The following is an 18,381-nucleotide window of genomic DNA, read 5'->3' as shown; positions in this document are numbered from 1 at the left end:
GGTGGATGTTTCGATGGTGACTTTCATAGCCAGGTGATATTTGGCTTCTCTTATACAAGTCGAGGTGGTCTCGTTAGGTTACGTTCATCACGGCCAAAAGGCGCTTGTTTTGATCGGTGGAAGTAGTGAATCAGCCAGCTCACGCAGCCAACCCGGCGATGGACTGTACCCAAGGCAGTCGCGTCAAGATGCGACATCTCGACGGGCAGCATACATGTCGAGCGCCGTGAATCATTCTACATCACACGGCGAGGAGTAAGGACCGACTTTCTTAAAGATGTCAAGCGATTATGATTATCAGGAGACTATCCCATATGTGACAATACCGAAAACCCAGATCCCGAAGCCATCAAAAGCAAAGCGAAGGGTATAATGCTATGTGCAGCCCACCAGAATGTTGTATCCCCGTTACCTGATTCCCCGAGAACCGACCTGTCCCGGCCTGTACCATACCAAAGACACCTGTGAAACCCGTGTATTCTCCGTCGCCCTGTCCGCACATTGTCCGTTCCAATTCCCTCCTCCTCTTCGACCGTCTTCTAGAAAGTCTTACATGATTTGACTGGCCCCAGTCCAAGTTCTCCCCCGTTCTATCCCAACCCCTTTCCCCTTCGCGCCAGTAAAGATAAATGCATAGATAATATGAGATGTATGGAAGGTAGAGAGAGAGAAGGAGAAGGAGAAAGATAATGAAAGCGTTGTATAGGATATGTTGGGTGTTGTGTTGTGTTGTGTTCTGTGAGGGAGGGTTCAGAGCAAGGAGTGTCGTTGCAGCGCGAGTGATGTGATTGTAGCGATGTGGAGGTGATTGTCGTGTATGGTTGAGATTGCCGAGACGTGGTCCAGATAAGCGACGTCAGGTGCCCCGGCGGGCCGCGTGAATGTTGCTAGCAAAACACCGAGGGGGTTTGAAGAGGCGGAAAAAGTCGTATTGGTTATAATGCCGAGTCGTTGGTCGGGTAGTAGTGGGCGGTCCTCTATGGGGGAAAGATGAGCGAAATGCAACCGAGTCTATCACCAAACGAGCCGTAGACAAACACCGTTGTATCCTTTCTATGTGGACAGTGGGCAGCTCGAACTGCAGTCATTTCCTGAAACAAGTATGAGAGTGTCTCGGGCAAGGAGGCAGACAGATTGGTGGTGTGGGAAATCGACGCCAAGGTGGTGAGCCAGCCCCAGGCCGCGAGAGTACGCGTCGTTAGCAGCGTCGCGGTCGGAGTTGCATCAGTCCGCGCCCCCGTCTTTGCCGATCTTGGGGTCAGTAGCGAAAGTGCGCAGTGGAGGGTCGGACGGGCTGCGTGGAAATAAACTCAGCCGCGCCACCCGCGTTTGCGAAGCGAGTCGAGAGCCAAGGCATGCCATGAATGCTGTGACGATGGGGGCTGCTACTGATCTTTGCCCGGGAAACAGACATCCTGGCCAGGAATATGCTTCCTTGTCTTTTTCGTGACAGATGAGCCGGCTCGTTCTTGGTCGTTGATTTAGGGGCGCTTGCTTAGACTTGGAGGCCATGTGAATGGCTCGGGTGAGCCCTTGAAACCCATGTATGGAACACGGGAACGCCAATGCACGACCGAAGAGGCCCGGCGGGAAGGCAAGCGAGTGGTCGAAGACAAGCCGGTTGAAAGACGGGTCTGGAGAAGACAGAGTAGTGTCTGGCATTTTGGAGCAGGCGGATAAGGCGCGGTGTCGTTCGGTAGCTCCTTGACGCAGATGATGTACGTCATGCAGGCCGGACGGATACAGGCGACCCCTCCAAGAGACGATCACCAGATACACCCCCAACCCATCATGCACCAAGGAAAGAGCTACTGATTGGCGACGTTGATGGTCGAGGCTCGGATCCGTTATCGAAGTGCAGGCGGACAAACGCGGCGGTGATAGGTGGTCTAGAATCGTCCCGTCATGGATGATAGACAAAAGTGTGACCAGAGAGGCAAAGTAGGCGCCGCTTGCCCCTGCACTGTTTGCACGTCGTGACAATGCGGTGAAGGTCTAGAGGAGGGGTTCATCCATACTGAAAGCCGTCGAAAAAGAGGGAAACATCGAAAGCTTCCCCGCCTCCCAGAGCATACATAGAGGCAGACTGAGAGAGAGAGACGGGGTGATAGGCTCCCAGCTGAGATGGCGAAGGAGGGGGGAGAGAGAGGGAGGGTTGAGGATGGTGCGTCGGAGGAAAAGTGGCTCGTAATCCCCAAGGTCGATGCCGGGGAGTGGAGCTGGCGGTGCCGGTCGCTGAGCGGGGCAGAGGTGATTCGCCGACTCCATCTAAATCGGGAAAAGTGGATTCGATTCCGGAAGCCTCCATTGGTCTGCGCCACAGCAGCTGACAGCACCTCCAGCGTCTCCACCCATCCACACCAAAAGTCCTACTCGGTAGTAGTGTAGATGCTCATGCTCATGCTCATGCTCAAGCACCGCACTGCTCCCAGTGACACTCAACCCGGGACCAAGACGAGGAGTGCGACGGGCAGATGCAAGTGTGTGACCAGGGGGGGGGGGGGGGGGGCAACCGCGGGGGCCCCGCCAGCCCCCCCCCCCTGCCACCCCCCCCCGACCCCCGCCGGGGGGGAGGTGGGGGGGGTGTGGGAGGGGTGTAGGGGGGGGGGGGGGGGGGGGGGGGGGGGGGGGGGATAAACCCGTGGACCCCTACACCACACCTCCATCTTCCTCGTGCAGCCTGTCCAAAGCCGCAGCCTGGCCATCCCCAATCAAGTCAACGACGTACGACTTGCTCTCCGACGACATCTCTTGATGCTTCCCTTCCCTTTGTCCAGCCCTGCTCTTGTTCCCGTGTTTCGCTCACGCGGTTGCCCTGTGTCTCCAAGCCCCTCCCGTACCCCTCGACCCTGGTCCCAAAGTAGTGACTCACTCCATCAATTCTTGACCAGACTTGTTGTGTTGCTTCCGGGACATCACGCTTGTGCCTCACCAGACGCGAAGCACCTTGCCTCCTCGGCCAGGTCGTCGTCGCTCACCTGGCCCGCCGCCTGTCAGGCACCCTCGCTCCCACCTAGGCGCCTCCGCGGCGTCAAGCCCGTTGCGCCCCGTCCCCGTATCCGCCACCACCGTATACTTGGTGACTTGGGGTGTGGTGCGCAGTCATGGACTGATACTGCTCTGCATAGGTAGTTGGTGCATGCATCGCTGGTATCGTAGGATCCCACCGTCCAGGGGCTGAAGGCGGTGTATGCTGGTTTCCCAGCGGTGTCTGGAGCCCGCCGCCGTATGAATGGCTCGTCATCGACCGACTATCATAGCTGCTGACAGCTGGTAGAGGTGCAGCGAGACGTAGTCCAGATTGCCGCGGCGACACTGATGTGAGTGCGGGAGAAAGGTTGCGCGGTGGTCCTGTGGAATACGCAGGCCAGCTATGCGTGCTGCCGGTGATCGACCGCGGTGAGGTCAACCCTTCGTGGTGGTGGACTTGCGATGGAACGCCATAGGCACTGACATGGTCTGATGCAACAGTTGGGGCTGGCGGCGTCGGGAGCGGCGGGGGATACGCGTTGACCGGTGTGGGCGTCAAGAGGTGCGAGGCTGGAAGAGTCGATGAGGGGCTAGCGCTGTATTTGCCAATGATCTTCTTCAGCGCCGATTCCAAAATCTTCCACGGGAAAACTTTGACGTCCTTCTCAATGTTCCTCGGCTTCGGGTTCGGGAATCCCATGATGATCTTGAAGAATTCCTCCGAGTCGGCCTTGGCCTTGCTGACCGTCAAAGGCCTGAAGCCCTCGAGGTTGCGGCGGATGCGGTTCTTCTCCTCCACAGTGAACCTGGCTGGAGCAACGACAAGCTGTTCCAAGAGGTAGATAGTGTCCACAGACGTGACGTAACACTCGTTCTTCTCTGCCCACCAGATGCAGCTGATGCAAATACTGTTGGGTGGTCTCTCATTGACATTGACGGGTCGGAAGGTTGCCGTGAGCGTCGGTCCTGTCTGTTTCTTGCTGAACATGACGATGCGTCTTCGGTTGGACCACTCCTCGGGAGACCATTCGGTAGACATGGTATCGAGCTTGCCAACAATCTTTAGTTGAGCCTTGTTGGAATAAGATCCCCAGTGGTTGTAACCAGACTGCTGTCCGCCTCCCGGAGAGCTTGGGATCGAGCTGGTCCTGACAAGCAGAGGCATCGTTGCAGATGGCATCGGTAGCGGCGTCAAGCTAGGACGGGAGATCTGCGTGTGCGTGATGGGGGGGCCGGGCGTTCGTCCGTATGCCTGCCATCCGGCCATCGGCGGCCGCAACGGCGGGGGCACCGCTCGGGCGTAATGCTGCTCCGGGAAGGAGTTGGTTCGGTAAGCACTGAGCATGTTGGTATTGTTGTTGTCTTGCGAGAATGAGTTTCCATAGGGAGACTGGGCAGGCTGTTGCGGAGCTGTTGCAAAGTCGTACGTATTTGTACTGGCTTCGTTGCCGAGCTGAGTGCTTGCTGACCTGGGGGACTGATGTTGCTGTTCAGGTGACTTTGACGTCTTCCTCGTGATGTCGTCTGATCTAGCACCTGGGCCTGCTTCGTGATATACAAATTGACCCGCTGCCGCCTTGAACACTTCTTCGCCGTTCTCTGTTTCAATCAGGACCAAAACTGGCACGTTTTCGTTGGGACAGCTGGTGACCACAAATGACGGTGCATCGGCCGAGACAACGAACATGTAGCCGTTGCTGTCCTGGGATTCTTTGGTGGGTTGTGCCTGCACCTTGTTCACGCCGAAAACGAGGGAGTAGAAAGGCGCCACGGTGAGGAGATCGTATGGCGAGTTGATCTTGACCTGCACTTTGGTGCCCGCCATTCCAGAACTTGGTTGACATGATACCACCGATGGACCTACACTGACAGACATGTACGAGCCCACCGCACTGTTGGCGGCAAAAGCTTCCTGGTTCATCTGGGCTGCGGTGAGCTGGCCTGCACCGCCGTGCTGCGGAGGGTAGGCTTGCGCTCCATATTGCTGATACCCGGCATCCTGATACCCACGGGACGAATCATACCCTGCAAGACACACGTTCGTGTTAGCCATAGCACTCCAACTGGGTGTATTGCGCCAAAACGCTCATGGGAACCGAAAAGATCACACAAAGTCCATCAAGCTCGCCTTTACTACAGAGAAAAAAAAACGTACCGTGGATTGGGCCTGGCTGTTGCTTCCCGTAGTGGGACATGGGGAGGAGACCGCCCGGCGGGGAGTCGCCCCGAAGGTCTCCGTTGGCCCTTGCGACTGCCTCTTCGTACTTGAGAGTCACCGTTTCTGGCGAGTCAAGGCCTTCCTCGCCGATGATTATTGGCCTTTGCGGGTGGAAGTCGGGCTGTTCTCGGTGAGGTACCCCTCGTCAGCCTTACCGCGCTCTTCAAGATAGCACGAGGCGTTGTCGAGTGATGCGGCCAACAACGTCTCGGGGGTGGCTCAACTCCACGTTGAGATGGAAAGTTTTGACTCACCTCGAAATGCTTGTAGGAAGCACACTCAAACTTCGCAGCAGACATTCAAGCTGTAGAAGAGGGTGCACTTGGGAAAGGATGCGTGATCTGGTGTCGGGAAAATGCAAACCACTGTTTCGGGAGCAGTGTTGCAACGACAGGAAAAGAGACTATGGCCTTGTGGGACCGTCGAGGGACAAAGGGAGGAAGGGAGAGATATGTCTTGAGATTGCTGTGATTAGAGTCCGGGCGAGTTTTGTTGAACAGGGCAAGGACAAGTGCGAGGGAAGGGAGAATTCCTAGTAGAGGAACGTCAGTCTCAGGATATTCTCCCGGCAGGATTGGTTTGAGACACCGTACTCAGATATGTGGATGGCGTATCCGAGCTGGCTGGTGGCGCTAGGAATTTGAGAAGATCGGCTGCTGTGATTATTGTGGAGGTTCGACGCGACTGGAATCGAGGAGCGAGCTGTAGAGGTCGGGCCGGGTGATGATACCAGGTTGAGAAGAGCGAAGCAAGTTGGAGAAATGGAGAAAGCGTGAAGGCTGAGAAGATACCCAGGAGCGGCAATCTTAAACCAAGCTCAGCTCTTTGAGGGCAGATGTTGCGCGAAGTGAACTCAGACCGATGCACCTGTCATTGGTCGCCGTGGCGCTGGCAAACCGAAATCTGAGATCAAGTTTCGGGACGACCCAAGAATTCCAACGCGCTGGTAACCGACTGAAAGATGCCGTGCTGGGACTGTTCATTGGCACGCAAGTCAGCCTGAATGCTCCAAAGGTGGAGCGTTGATGCTCCTTCGCAAGAACTGCTGGCTGGGGACGGCAAGATGCAGCGAGCGGCATGACGGCTTCTTGCTGGAGTTCGTGACCATGCAACAGCTTGCAGGCAGAGGAAGGGATCACGTACTCAACCGTCTAGGTCGGGGTGTTCGCCAGTGTTGTGTCCAATCAGGGCTAGAGGTTGTTGACAAACAGACTGAATCCGTTCACTATGCCAGAGGCGTGGAGCTGAACCGTGCTTCGTTCGTTGGTCCTGTAGGCTGATGGCGAACCTGTTCGTGAGAACAAGAGAGTTAGAAACAGGCGTCCTTTGAAGGAAACAAGCTCAAAGATGCTGCAGCACTCGTGCGTTTCTTCGGCGAGAAGAGCAGCAGGTTTGCGAGCGAGGTCCACCAAGCCAGAAGTGCCCGAATATCGGTTGTGAGGTTACTCACCGGGCATGAACGGGGTAGGCGAAGACAGAAATGGGGAAACTAGAAAGAGAGTAGGAGATGGGGAGTAAGAGGGAGAGACGAGACTGGGACTCAGAAAGTCAGACTCTGTCGCTGATTTTGTTGCGGGGGTGAAGGAGGTAGATGAGGAATGTTGACGAGGTACGGGGCAGTGGTGTTGCATTTCTCGCATACCCAGGTCTGTCTGATGGAGAGAGAGATAGCAAAGCCAGTCTGTCTCCCTGCAGGCCAGGTACGGTACGAGTGTTATGAGTGTTGAAGGGAAGACGACGACGACGAGTCTGTGGCGACAGAGAGGTTCGGCCGGACAGATCCACACGGGAGGGAACAGGGACCTTGGGAAGATGGATATTGCTTTTGGTCTGCTTGCCGCACTAACAGGAAGCTCACGTACCAATAGCTCCGTCTTGGGGATCCCGACTACCCTCCCTTACAGTAGTACCCCTCGTCGTTTCTTTTGGAAGAGGGCTCTGCGTCCTTCCCTAGCCAGTGGAGATAATCTGGTCCACGAGTAGCTTTTGGCGGAGGAGGAAGAAGCGGGCAAGGAGGGACTCAAGACCGGGTGGCATTTGTGGGGATGAGGGGAGGGGGGTGTGTATGGTAAGGGTACCTAGGTATCCGTACAGGAAGCAACCTGAACGTGGTTATGGATTCTTGTAGAGGACTGGCAAGGCTGGGCAGGGATAGGGACCACCGTTGGAGATGCGAGGTTCCAGTTGTCTTATGAGCAACAAGGTCTCATTCATCTGAAGAGAAAAGGGTGGGGAGCAGGAGTCAGTTGTTCATTGAGGAAGGGTGTTGCGCGTGTTTGAGTGGCTGTAGGTATTCGTGGATGGTGATGATGATGTATAGGAACCGCTTCAGCTGGCAAGAGTTGGCATGCAGTTGGGAGGAGAGACTTGCTTCATAGAGAATTTGGGGTGTGGCAAGGGAATAAGGCTGTCGCTCAAGTTGGTGAATGAACTGCCCTTTTCTTGCTACCCAGACACCGTGGATAGGTAGCGTGGTAGCTTAACCAACTTGTAGCCCAAAGGCAAGACACGGGGCTGTAGTGTCAAAAGTGAGAAGCAAAAGAAGAGCGAAAGGTCTCTCATGCAGGGAGACTGAAGGGGAGAGACCGTTCGTAAGAGGGAAAGAAGGAAACGGCCGTTGCAGGAAGAAGAAGGGGAATGACAAATGACAGGGAACATCGGGAAGCTCAGGGCGAGGGGCCTGGATCCATAGATGGGTAAGAAGAGGGCAGAAAAAGAGAGAAAGACTGAGATTGAGGACAGGAAAAAGGAATTATGGAGGGGACTTACTCGTCAAGATCGACCGTGATGAGCGGCAGCGCAGGAGAGGCAGTACCAGGGGATTGCTAGGTAAGTAAGGTACCTTACGTACAGATGATGTACAGCACAACCAAAAGACTCGCAAGAACAGGTGTTTCTATCCGCAGAGAGGTTTTGCGGTGTTAGTAGGCTTGGCGGGAAACATATAAGCAGTGAGGCGATCACCGCTTGTCACTTGCTGCTCGCGATATTGGAAAGATGCACGCTTATTAGGGCGGGAGAAGCTTCAGATTGACTTTTGCGTTCGGACAATAGAGGTACTGAAAAGAGAGGAAGCGAGAAAGAAAAGAGTGTGTGTGAGTGTGTGTGTGAGTGAGTGCGTGAAGGCGTGAGTGAGAAACAGACTGCGGGAGGGGGGTATCGTAGAAGAGAGTGAGAGTGAGAGTGTGAGAGAGGCTTGAGGCGTGTGTCGATCAACCGTAGATGGGATTTGATGTCTGCGAACCACGGATTAGCATACTGTGATTGGCCATAGCTCCTGTGAGCAGCTGCAGCAAACCCAATGAGCGGGAGGGTTGGGATGAACGAGAGGAATGGCTATAGACCGACTGTGGCATGTGGCCAGGGTTAGGATGGACCGGGGCTCATCTAACGGCATGGAGGGGTGCGGTAATAGTGTGTGCAATCGGGATACAAGCGGCACGCTCCAGTGTCACTGGATCTGGCTTGGGATACTACCGACCGGCTGAGCCCTTGCATGCGTCCGTCCGCACCCCCTCAACCACCGGAGACCTTGCACAAGACCTGTCAGGCAATGTACAAGTGCGAATGTACACGAGGGATACCCCAGGCTAAACCAACCCGTCATCCAATACAAACCCTGTGTGCTCGTGCCTTTTGAAAACGGGGGGGGGGGGGGGGGGGGCTGTGGGGGGGGAGGGGGGGGGGGGCGAGGGGGGGGGAAAAAAACACTAGGGGGGGGGCGGCCCCGCGTCAGAAAAGAGGGGGTGGGGGTGCGGGGGGGCAGGTGGGGGGGGGCGGGGCTGCGGGGGGGGGGGGGGGGGGGGGGGGGGGGGAGGGGGGATGGGGGAGGAGGTGAGGGGGGGCCAGACGAGAGGAGAAGATACCTATGAGAGTGGCAGTCCTCCGTACAGTAAGAGAGTGTGTGTGTGTGTGTGTGTGCGAGAACTCAGAAGTGCATGAAGCAAGGTTGGTGAGCCCATGCCACAGATAGCGTAGCTGAAAGAGGGCACATTTTGCTAACATGGCACCATCATCATGGATACCTACCAAGGAAAGGCACGGGAGCCGGTGGAAGATCAGGTGTGGGAAAAAAATGGAGGAGATCGGGAGATCCGCATGGAGGGATGCAGCAAACCTGGCTATAGAGAGATGAGACTTACATCTGATTCAAAACTCAGAGTGAGATCCAGGGACCGGACCGGCTTAGACCTGATGTCTCTCACGATCGCCTTTGGAAAGGTATCTGGTCTGCGGCCTGCCCACCTCTTGGTAAGTCTATCCGTAGATAGCGTACGATCAGCGTGCTTTCTGGAGGCTGAAATCCAATGTGCCAATGTCTGCGCCGGTCGAGCGTACAACAGCCAACAGCAGGGCCTGGGAGCGTTGGGTTTGGCCGGTGTCGTCCGCGGCCGAGATGAAAGCCGACGGGGATCTATGGAGATCTTGGGCCCAGCAATGTATAATACTCCTAGGTATCCGTATCCGTACAGCAGGTACACTACTGGTACGGTACTGCTTCGCCTCGACCGAAAAAAGGTCGTTGGGGATCAAATTACTCGTCGGTGTCGCTTCGGCTGCTCGGGCTTCCGGGGCGCATCTGCCAAATGACGATCTCTGATGCCGCTGCGGAGTGGGCGCAAATTGTCCCGACTGGGAGTGCTGTCAAAAAAAAAAGTCGCGATAAACGGTGAGGTACTCGGTAATGTGAAGAAACCCAGACAGAATTGCTTTGCACCCCCTGTATATGCTTATTTCTTCCTTCGCCTTGGTCTCAGAGGGTCGATCAATAACGCGTGATACTCTCTACCGGTAGTCTGTATTAGACAATCAAGAACCAATCAAGGGTGCTGGTGAAGATGGTGGTTCAAGCAAGGCTTGCGCTCTTCTCTGTTGCCGTATGGGTAGGTAGGTACACTTACGACACTGCCTCTCCTCTGAGCTGAGGTCTGCCTCTGCCTGTTGCCTGTACGCGAGCGTCAAGAAGACGCCGTGGAGTTTCTGTGCCTCGCCGGGGGAGGGGGGGGGGGGGGTTGAATCTCGGAGCTTTCCTGCCCTGCCCCTGGCATTTGCTGCCCTGCCCTGCTCGTTTCTTTCTCGATGTTTCCTGTCACCACTAATTGGTCAGCCCAATTGCTCATAGTGCAGGTGAAGCACTCGGCCCCGGGGGCGATCAGTGGATTCATCCTCCCGCTGGAGAATAGCGTGATTGTAACCTCAGCGGTGACAGAGAGGACTGTCGGGTCAAGTCGTTGTTTGAAAATGAGGGGAGCGTGTGCTGGAGACTTGACGACACTGATCATGTCAAGAATTGGTTGGCGATGCGCAGATGCACAAGGCATCGAAAGAGGTAGAGGCGGCGCCGTGTTGCTGCCATCTCAACCTCTTGCTTCAACCTTGACTTCTTGATCTTCTCCCACTGCAGCCCATCGCAGCCCAGCCAAGCATGTTTGCAGGGCCAAGCCGGGGTTTCTCTGCCTTCAGTGGTGTGTTGACACTCGGGCTCCCCTCCATGTTCCCTACGCATACACTACTTGACTACCGCACTACACCCCCTTGCAGCCAGAAGGAGGCAGCAATGCTGCACTAGAGGCTAGAGACGGGATGATCGACGGCGGGAAGCAAGCCAGGCGACGACGCCTGTCGGATGGTCCAATAAAGCTAGGCGGCTTTGCAGACCCGGGCAGTTGACTGAGATCAAATCCCCGTCATTTCTGCCCGAGCAGGGCCCCCCAGCGCAGCTGAACGAACGCCCTGGTCGATATGCCTCCACAAGGACCCAAGTGCGTGTGTGCGTGCGTGTGGAGGGAAATGTTTGGGGGTTTCGACCAGAGCTGTCACCGAGGAGATCATCTAGCGAGCTGTACTGCCGAGGCCACTCTGTCGGTCGACGCTGATGAGGTTCAAATCTGGGCGAATCGAAACCCAAAACTCACCCATCTTGTTGTGATCCGTCTCGGACTACGAGCCAGCACTGTGTGTGTTTCCCAGGACTCGAAAAGCCATGGCAGTCTCCCGTGTAAGCCTTGACGCCGGAGAGCGGGACGGGTTGGCGCCATGACCGGCCATTTTATTGCTTGGGTAGAGCAGCGCAATCAAAGATGGCTGGCTCAGCCGGGGGAACGTGGAAGGGGTCCAGAAAAGAGAGTTCAAGACTCACGGCACAGAATTGGCAAGGCCTGGCGTGGCGTGGCGGCGTGGGCCTGTGAATTGGCGGCCGTCTTGTACGGGAATAGACGGATCTGTGTCTGGCTATCTGCCCGCCTCCGCACGTCAACTCAACTTCTTTCCGTAGCGCCCGTGTCTCGCTGTCATGTCAGGCACAGACTTACTGTTCACAACCCAATTCCCCTCCCCGTTGGATGGGCCTTCTTCACGAGGTGCCTAGTGGGCTGGCTTGGTGGACTTGCCGCTGTTGGTTCGTTCCTAGTGGTTGTTGGAGAGTCAACAAGCGTGAGACTCGTGTCTGAGACGACTGCACCTAATTCCAATTGACGGGCGGTAGCTTGGGGTGAGATGGGAAAGGCGGGCGATGCCGCAAAGTGAAATGCGATGGGTCGATGACAGCCAGCAGGGGGGTGTGGGAGTTGTCGACGATGACCGATACCAGTTGGTGATGAAATCAGGACGGGTTGGGCTCCAGCAAATAGAGATTCCAGTGACCGTGACTAGTGTCGAATGGTTGGCTCGCAGTGGGCAGGCGATGAGATGGCTCAACGTCGACGATAGCCTGGGAACGGTTGCGGTCTTATATTCAACGTGGGTGGTTTTGGAAAGGTTGGTGGCTTCCCGCCGCGGCGTCCTCGCTAGACTCGGTCCAACATGGCAAAGATACAAATCGATGTCTTTTCGAACACGTTGGTGTAGCAAAGTACGAGCTCAGAGCGAGTACCGACGAACGAGCAGATGGCTGCATTCGCGGGCGACGCGAGAAAATGGCACACGGCCGCTGTCTACAGGCTCGAAGCAATAAGTGCCTGGCCTTGGTTGCAATTCTTTCGGTTGTCGTTGGTGCTTGCTTGGCTTACTTGGGTCCATGGGGTTTGTGTTACCAGCCCGACAGTCGGCCAGACGACATCTCGAGAGCCACCGTTCCGGAAGTGGAGCGGGCAGCCATTTGCCCATACTGTGTTGGGTGCAGTCACGGCCCCCATCCATGCCATTGGCACTGAAAACTAGCATCACAAAAGTGAGGACGTCCCAGTCCTGAGGTCCGGGGAGCGATGTGTGCATTCGTGAGGCAAGTCACACAACCTAACACTGCACAGGCACGCATGTAGCGGCCAGCGGCGGGTGTTACAGGAATTGATCTGGCGAGTTGCTCCTGCAGAAGACACAGTCGGCGACTCTCTTCAAGTTGAGTTGAAGAGATATTGAACGATAGGCGGCAAAGAAGGTGGCTACAATGACCCCCTCACAAAGCTTGGCTCGAGGCGCCCCTGGGTTGGTCGCCAGGACTAGGGTGACGACGAAGATGGTAATTCGTGACGGTAAGGCGACGACTGACACCGGTAGTGTGCAGAGTAGCGCAAGTGAGGCGGATAGGGCTCGTCTGACCGTCAAAGTCTGAGAGAGCCAACTCGAGTTGCCAAGATGGAGGCGACGGGACCATCAAGGCGAGGGTTCCTTCAGGCTTCAGGGGGGCCAGGAGTCATGCCGTTGCCATGTTTGATGGACAGCATGACGGGCGAGCGAAGCTGGGCTAGCAATTGCAAGGCTAGGTATCGGGGCGTATGATTCGTACGTATGCGTACTTGATAGCGTACGTTTGGTCAGATAGACCAGGTTCAAAGCCTCGTGGGATCATTCCATTGCCCCCTTTGGAAAGACTCGGGTGTTTGGAGAAGACTGGATCGACGGCTAAAGGAGGATTACAAGGAGAACCCTTGTTACAGATCTCGCAGACAGGCGGTGGTGAGCGGTAAGCACCCAATCTTTGGCTCGCGAATGCTGTTGCTGTGAGGTTGTGGGCGACATTGAAGGGGGGCGGAGGGTACTGCGTAGTGGCAGACAAGGCGGCGGCAGATGTAGGTACTCGGTAAGGTAGAAGCATGACAATTAGAGACGCATACGGCCGTGATGGCGGGGACGGTGAGGGAGGTAGGCGTAGTAGGTAGATGGTAGCGGAGCGTTGGAGTCTCAGTCTCCCATGGTGGTAAAAGTGGTGAGAGGATTGAGGAAGAGGAAGAGGAAGAGGAGGAGCAGGAGGAAATGGTCCCATGGAATGAGCCGCCATCCATGCCGTCTGTGTTGTGTCCCGTCTAAGGTACCTTATCGTCCATCTCGCTACCTTAGTGCGCGCGGGAGGAGAGCGACGGCGGGCGGGAAGGAGGAGGACAGACCTCTTCCAAGAATGGACCTGCCCTGACCTGAGGAGACAGGAACAAACTCGATGTACCTACCCTACCTGCCTTACACATGGAAGTCGCGTCGGAGGCCGGGCCTTCCCTCCAGCCTCTAGGTACCTCTGTATCTCCCTCACTTCCATTCCCAGCAGTAAGGCAGGAACCCTGTCACCGATCTTTCCTTTCACGCCTTCCACGCCTTCCATCTCAGAGGAACTGGGCCATCAAACATACCTTACACAGTAGGTACCTTAAGGTAGGTACGGAGTAGATAAGTAACCTACCTAAGGTACCTAATGTACCTAAGGTAGGGAACCTAAGTAAGGTACCTGGCTTACCTAAGGTAGGTAAAGTCCCGGCCGCACCAACACCGCCCCCAAAGCCCCGACGTGGATAGCGCAAGGCAAGGGCCGCTGTCAGTCTGGTCCCGGCGGATTTCCAGCAGACATCAGGCGAGTTTCAGCGACCATGTGCCCTAGACTGCCATGGCGGCGCTGCCTGTGCCGATAGTAACTCGCCTCCGTCTACTACCTACCTACCTTGGGTAAAGTACCTAACGGACTGCTCTCTGCCTTAGGTACCTTGAGCTAAAGTAAGGAACAAAAGGTGAGAACAGTACCTTACCTACCCGTACCTGCTCAAGGCCGGTAAGGAAGGCACTCAGCGAATCCCTACCTACCTTACCCAAGGTACCTAAGGTAGTAGTGATCCAAGACCTATCGATGTATGTACATTACGAGGGTAAGGTAGGGAAGGTAGGTAGTCATCCATGGAAGCGCGGGCAGGCACGCCATACGACGGCTTCCTGGTCTTTCCTCCCTGCCTCACTCCCTTCCTTCCTCGAATCTCTTCACCTTTCCACGCCATGGAAGGAAAAGGCCATGTGTCTAAATAGCCAAGGTAGATACTTCTCTCAAGGGCAGGAAGATCCCAAGTCAAGGTTCCTGCCTAGTTAGATCTCGCACTTTTACACCCATGTGCCTCAGGTTACCTACTTACTTCTGTGACAACGACATCTTCCTCCCTCACGACCACCCTCAACCCAATATCGTCCACCACCACAATAACCACCACGAGCAGCAACGCATCATCACCGCCACAAGTCCAACATCTGATGATTTCTTCCCCCGCTTCTGCCGCTAACACTTTCTTATTCCTTCATCGAGTCCCGTCCTGCAGGTCCCGGAGAGTAGGGTCCCCCCTGACATTTCCTCCTCACTTCTCGCCATCCTTTTGCGGCTTGCCCTCCAGTCGCCTCGTCAAGCAACCAACAAGCTTCAACCATCAAGCTTTACCTTGGGCACTCTCCTCTCTGTTCATCTCCCTCTGCTGCTGCTGCGCCGCAACCTGCATTCTCCCTCGCCTGCTAGGGAGCGTGCCTCGCTAGTGTGGGAGCCAACGAGCCAACGAGCCAACGAGCCCTTCTCTGCAGCCCGCCGTTTCGATCTTCTTCCACATCCGACTTGCTGCTCATCCGCCTCCGCTTCGGCTACACTTGCACTTTGCTTGCTGGAAAAAGCATTCATCCCGAATTCGCCAAAACACCACGAGCCTCGACTCCCTCTAGAGTCTAGAGCGTCCTCCACGGGTACTCCACGAGGTCGACATGCCCTTCGTTAGTCTACCTCGCATCGAGGCGCCCAGCTACTCTCTCGGGTACTACTCTGTACAGGGCCATCCATGGACGGATCCTCCCAGACCCGTTGTTATCGTCATCATCTCGACTCCATCACGCTGTTCTCGTCGCTCTCTTCACCTCCCAATCCTCCCTGGCTCGCCATCTCTCACTCCATCCTACAACGCGAAGCCGCATGCGTGCTCCCTACTTACCCATGCACACCATGCGACAACGCTACCTAACACGCCGTCTTCTTCGTCTACCGGTAGGTATTCTATACAGTAAGTCAAGGTAGGCAGAGCCTGCTTCTGCTTATGCTTATTGACCTGCCCCAAGGGCTATTTGTGCGTATCTCGCCCAACACAGTCGGCCGCCTTATTCCTAGGGCAAATACAATGCCGGCACCATTCGCCTACGGCCGTAACCATCGACCTCGGGCGCCTCCCTCTACTCGTTTAGATAGCGCCATCCACTTGCCATGCCTAGCAGGCTCAACACCATCATTGGCAACATTGGATGGAAGCGGACGAGACGTAGGCCACAGGCTCTGCCGTTCATGCTCCGGTCGGCCTACTGTCCGTTCATCATGGCACATCCGCCTGATGCCGATACGCTTGCGGGTGCGGTTGCGGTTGCGGTTACGGGTGCGGTTACGGGTGTGGCAGGTGTCCAATCATGGCATCACACCTTGGCTCCGACTTTGGCTCGCTTGGCTTGTCTCTCGCCACGACATTTACCATGGCCCTGGAAAGCGTGGTCTTCTACCTTAGTCCAGCCAATCTCGCGCGACACACACAAGCCCACCTTGCCTGCCCTCTCACCGACGGTCTCTCGCTTGTTACCGTTTTACCACTTCATCTTTGGTGCAACTTTGCCCACTTGTGCCCTAGTACAATCTTCCCTAACGCAATCCACCTGCTTCGTCCCTGTCACCATGTCCTATCCGCCCGGCCATGTCTTTGATATGCAAGTCATCCCGCCAGGGTGGGAAGGGGCAGACAATCGGTACCTTGCCTTCATTGCTGCCTCGAGGCCCGCATGTTGCAGATTCGCTTCCGAGAACTAAGGTAGGAAACTCGACATGCTGATTTGCGTGATGCGAGACATTTCTACTCGGGCCCACCTCGTGGCCGTAACGGAAGGCCCAGGACCGTGGATCCAGGACATGATGATGAATAGTTCCTTCTATTCTCGACCATATCAGTTGAAGGCCATTGTACGCATGATGTTGTCCGTAGCCCACGGTCACGGCAACGGGGGCGACGCTACGTGAGCACTCGAGGTAATTAGATGAGGCATTCTCTAGGCTTTGGCAAACAGGACAGAGCCGTTGCTTGAGAGCCTAAACGCGAATTAGCGCTCCCCCGAACCTGGCAGCTGAGCCCCTCAAACATGCTACCCATGGGCCATTCCTTACCATGTCTTGGGTCGCGTCATCTGAGATAGCGTTCACCAACAACGATGCCGAATAGGTTCAAGAGAATGGATTGCGACCCTGTTGCTGTCGACCGCCTACCCGACCACAGGCCAATGTGCGGGAGCGCGTTGCAGCACTGAACGCCCTGTTTGTTGAGACGGGGCTATAGGCATTGGGAGTTACCTAATCCGTTTTCCCAGAAATTCTGTACTTACTCCTTGATTCGCATAGCAAAGTGCCTTGCTGCTGCATGTATAACCATGGATACGCTACATTCCGGAATGGTAAACTTACCAAGTTACCAACTGAGCTCTGGAACGACGTGCTTAGCCGCAAAAGCGTCTCGGCGGGGTGAAGGCGATGATCGCGAGAAAGAGAGAGAGAGAGAAGGTCTCACCTAATAAGATCATGCACCTCCATATTGGCCTTGAAGCAGATCTTGCGCTCACCCTCGCAACACCCTCGTCTGATACGACCGCTTTCTTCAACGCCTGCTACCATCAAACTGCTGTGCAACACCATTCTCCGGTGCGGGAGGCGGCAATGTGATTGATCGTGCTCGAGACACCATGATTGGTCTGTGTTCCGAGCTGAGCTGGGAGAGAGTCGTGGTTGGTATGCCGAGCATGCGGCCTTGTGCCACAGTCATGTCGTTTGGACAACTCCCTGGGGCTCAAAAGAGAACCTTCCTTGCTCATCCATGGTTACTTTCAGCTCGGTATGTTGGTACAGTCCTCGGCTTGCATACGGATAATGGCTGCTGCCGTGTCTTCACTCTCGCTAATCTACTCCATGTATGGCCTTGTTACCAGCACAGCAGCCACACACTTCGGCATAACCACGTCTCTGGGTTCCCTCGCGCTGTTGCCAACGCTCTTGGCAGCCTCACGAAAACCTCCAATTCATGCAATGGCGACCTTGTTTGTCACATGACGGCATGTAGAGGTTGAGCAACCCTAAGCGAGAACGCGAGCCATGGCCTTGATTTTCCCGCTCCTTCAAACTTGTTATTCAAGAGACGGCTGTCATAATCGGTATCTGGGCTCGACGTGCCCAACAGCAGAAAGACGTCGGACCTCAAAAAGGCAGTATACAACTTACCTCGATGGGACCGTTTCCTTTACGCCACAGTATGACAGCTTGATCATTACCTCTCATGCGCACTCGGCAAAAGACGTTATACGACGTGTGCCCCGGACTACCTGTGCGACCTTGTTATGCGAATTCAGCCAATGCACTGATTTGTCCACGAACCAGTCCTTCGGATACTGGTTCGTGGATCGAAGACACCAGGCTCGAAAGACTTGTCTCAACTACCCGCCCCTGACTGCTGGATCTGAGGGGAACTTCGTGCTGCTTGCCGTCGAATAAGGCACATGCCGGGCGCACACCTCAAAAGATCAATACCAACTTTACGCTCAATAACTGCAAGATTCAGGCGCTTCGCCAGCTGTGTTTTGCATATCATATTGCGTGCGCAATCGATTGTTGGGCAAAGTATCCTATGTATCTTCAAGTCCTCGACTCAATTGACGCTGCAGCATAGCACTGCTTTCTCTGGGCAGCGCCATCTCACATAAACTTTGTTGATACAGCAATTCCAATCACGACGCGCGACAAGTCCCCGGCAGCATTTGGACTGAGCACTTGACTTGTCGCCTGTCGTACCGGACGAGATCATCCCTGTATTCTGGCTCTAATCGGTAACGGCAGCATCATCTTCCCGACGCGATTCTAGAGCTCGTGGTAGAACCCGTGATTCCAGACGACTTTGAGCGGGCGCCAGGATCGTAGCACGACAGTATGGCACGCAAATGACCTGGTCGCACCGTTC

General features: G+C 55.5%; 8 protein-coding genes across 8 annotated transcripts; 3 read left to right on the top strand and 5 right to left on the bottom strand.

The window, feature by feature from the left end:
- Positions 1-349: 349 nt before the first annotated feature.
- Positions 350-502, bottom strand: CTAM01_12674 (uncharacterized protein; the record flags this gene model as incomplete). Its single annotated transcript, XM_060528679.1, has 1 exon — positions 350-502. The coding sequence occupies one exon, from the start codon at positions 500-502 to the stop codon at positions 350-352; it is 153 nt and encodes a 50-aa protein (XP_060376709.1).
- A 1,493-nt stretch (positions 503-1,995) lies between these two features.
- On the bottom strand, positions 1,996-2,355 carry CTAM01_12673 (uncharacterized protein; the record flags this gene model as incomplete). The annotated part of the gene is made up of 2 exons (XM_060528678.1): positions 1,996-2,268; positions 2,332-2,355. 2 exons carry the CDS (start codon positions 2,353-2,355, stop codon positions 1,996-1,998), a joined length of 297 nt encoding a protein of 98 aa, XP_060376708.1.
- Positions 2,356-3,031: 676 nt separating this feature from the next.
- On the bottom strand, positions 3,032-5,487 carry CTAM01_12672 (uncharacterized protein; the record flags this gene model as incomplete). Its single annotated transcript, XM_060528677.1, has 3 exons — positions 3,032-4,995; positions 5,126-5,309; positions 5,443-5,487. The coding sequence occupies 3 exons, from the start codon at positions 5,485-5,487 to the stop codon at positions 3,032-3,034; spliced, it is 2,193 nt and encodes a 730-aa protein (XP_060376707.1).
- A 1,143-nt stretch (positions 5,488-6,630) lies between these two features.
- CTAM01_12671 (uncharacterized protein) lies at positions 6,631-6,819 on the bottom strand (the record flags this gene model as incomplete). The annotated part of the gene is made up of 1 exon (XM_060528676.1): positions 6,631-6,819. The coding sequence occupies one exon, from the start codon at positions 6,817-6,819 to the stop codon at positions 6,631-6,633; it is 189 nt and encodes a 62-aa protein (XP_060376706.1).
- A 7,807-nt stretch (positions 6,820-14,626) lies between these two features.
- On the top strand, positions 14,627-14,899 carry CTAM01_12670 (uncharacterized protein; the record flags this gene model as incomplete). The annotated part of the gene is made up of 1 exon (XM_060528675.1): positions 14,627-14,899. The coding sequence occupies one exon, from the start codon at positions 14,627-14,629 to the stop codon at positions 14,897-14,899; it is 273 nt and encodes a 90-aa protein (XP_060376705.1).
- Positions 14,900-15,716: 817 nt separating this feature from the next.
- CTAM01_12669 (uncharacterized protein) lies at positions 15,717-16,196 on the top strand (the record flags this gene model as incomplete). Its single annotated transcript, XM_060528674.1, has 1 exon — positions 15,717-16,196. One exon carries the CDS (start codon positions 15,717-15,719, stop codon positions 16,194-16,196), a length of 480 nt encoding a protein of 159 aa, XP_060376704.1.
- Positions 16,197-16,543: 347 nt separating this feature from the next.
- Positions 16,544-17,069, bottom strand: CTAM01_12668 (uncharacterized protein; the record flags this gene model as incomplete). The annotated part of the gene is made up of 3 exons (XM_060528673.1): positions 16,544-16,567; positions 16,647-16,710; positions 16,945-17,069. 3 exons carry the CDS (start codon positions 17,067-17,069, stop codon positions 16,544-16,546), a joined length of 213 nt encoding a protein of 70 aa, XP_060376703.1.
- A 453-nt stretch (positions 17,070-17,522) lies between these two features.
- On the top strand, positions 17,523-17,918 carry CTAM01_12667 (uncharacterized protein; the record flags this gene model as incomplete). Its single annotated transcript, XM_060528672.1, has 1 exon — positions 17,523-17,918. One exon carries the CDS (start codon positions 17,523-17,525, stop codon positions 17,916-17,918), a length of 396 nt encoding a protein of 131 aa, XP_060376702.1.
- Between the last annotated feature and the right edge of the window lie 463 nt (positions 17,919-18,381).

Source organism: Colletotrichum tamarilloi (assembly GCF_030869305.1).
Source record: "Colletotrichum tamarilloi strain Tom-12 chromosome Unknown Scaffold_80.1, whole genome shotgun sequence".
NCBI lineage: Eukaryota > Fungi > Ascomycota > Sordariomycetes > Glomerellales > Glomerellaceae > Colletotrichum > Colletotrichum tamarilloi.
Note: the sequence above shows the minus strand (reverse complement) of the source record. Positions and strands in the feature narration are given on the sequence as shown.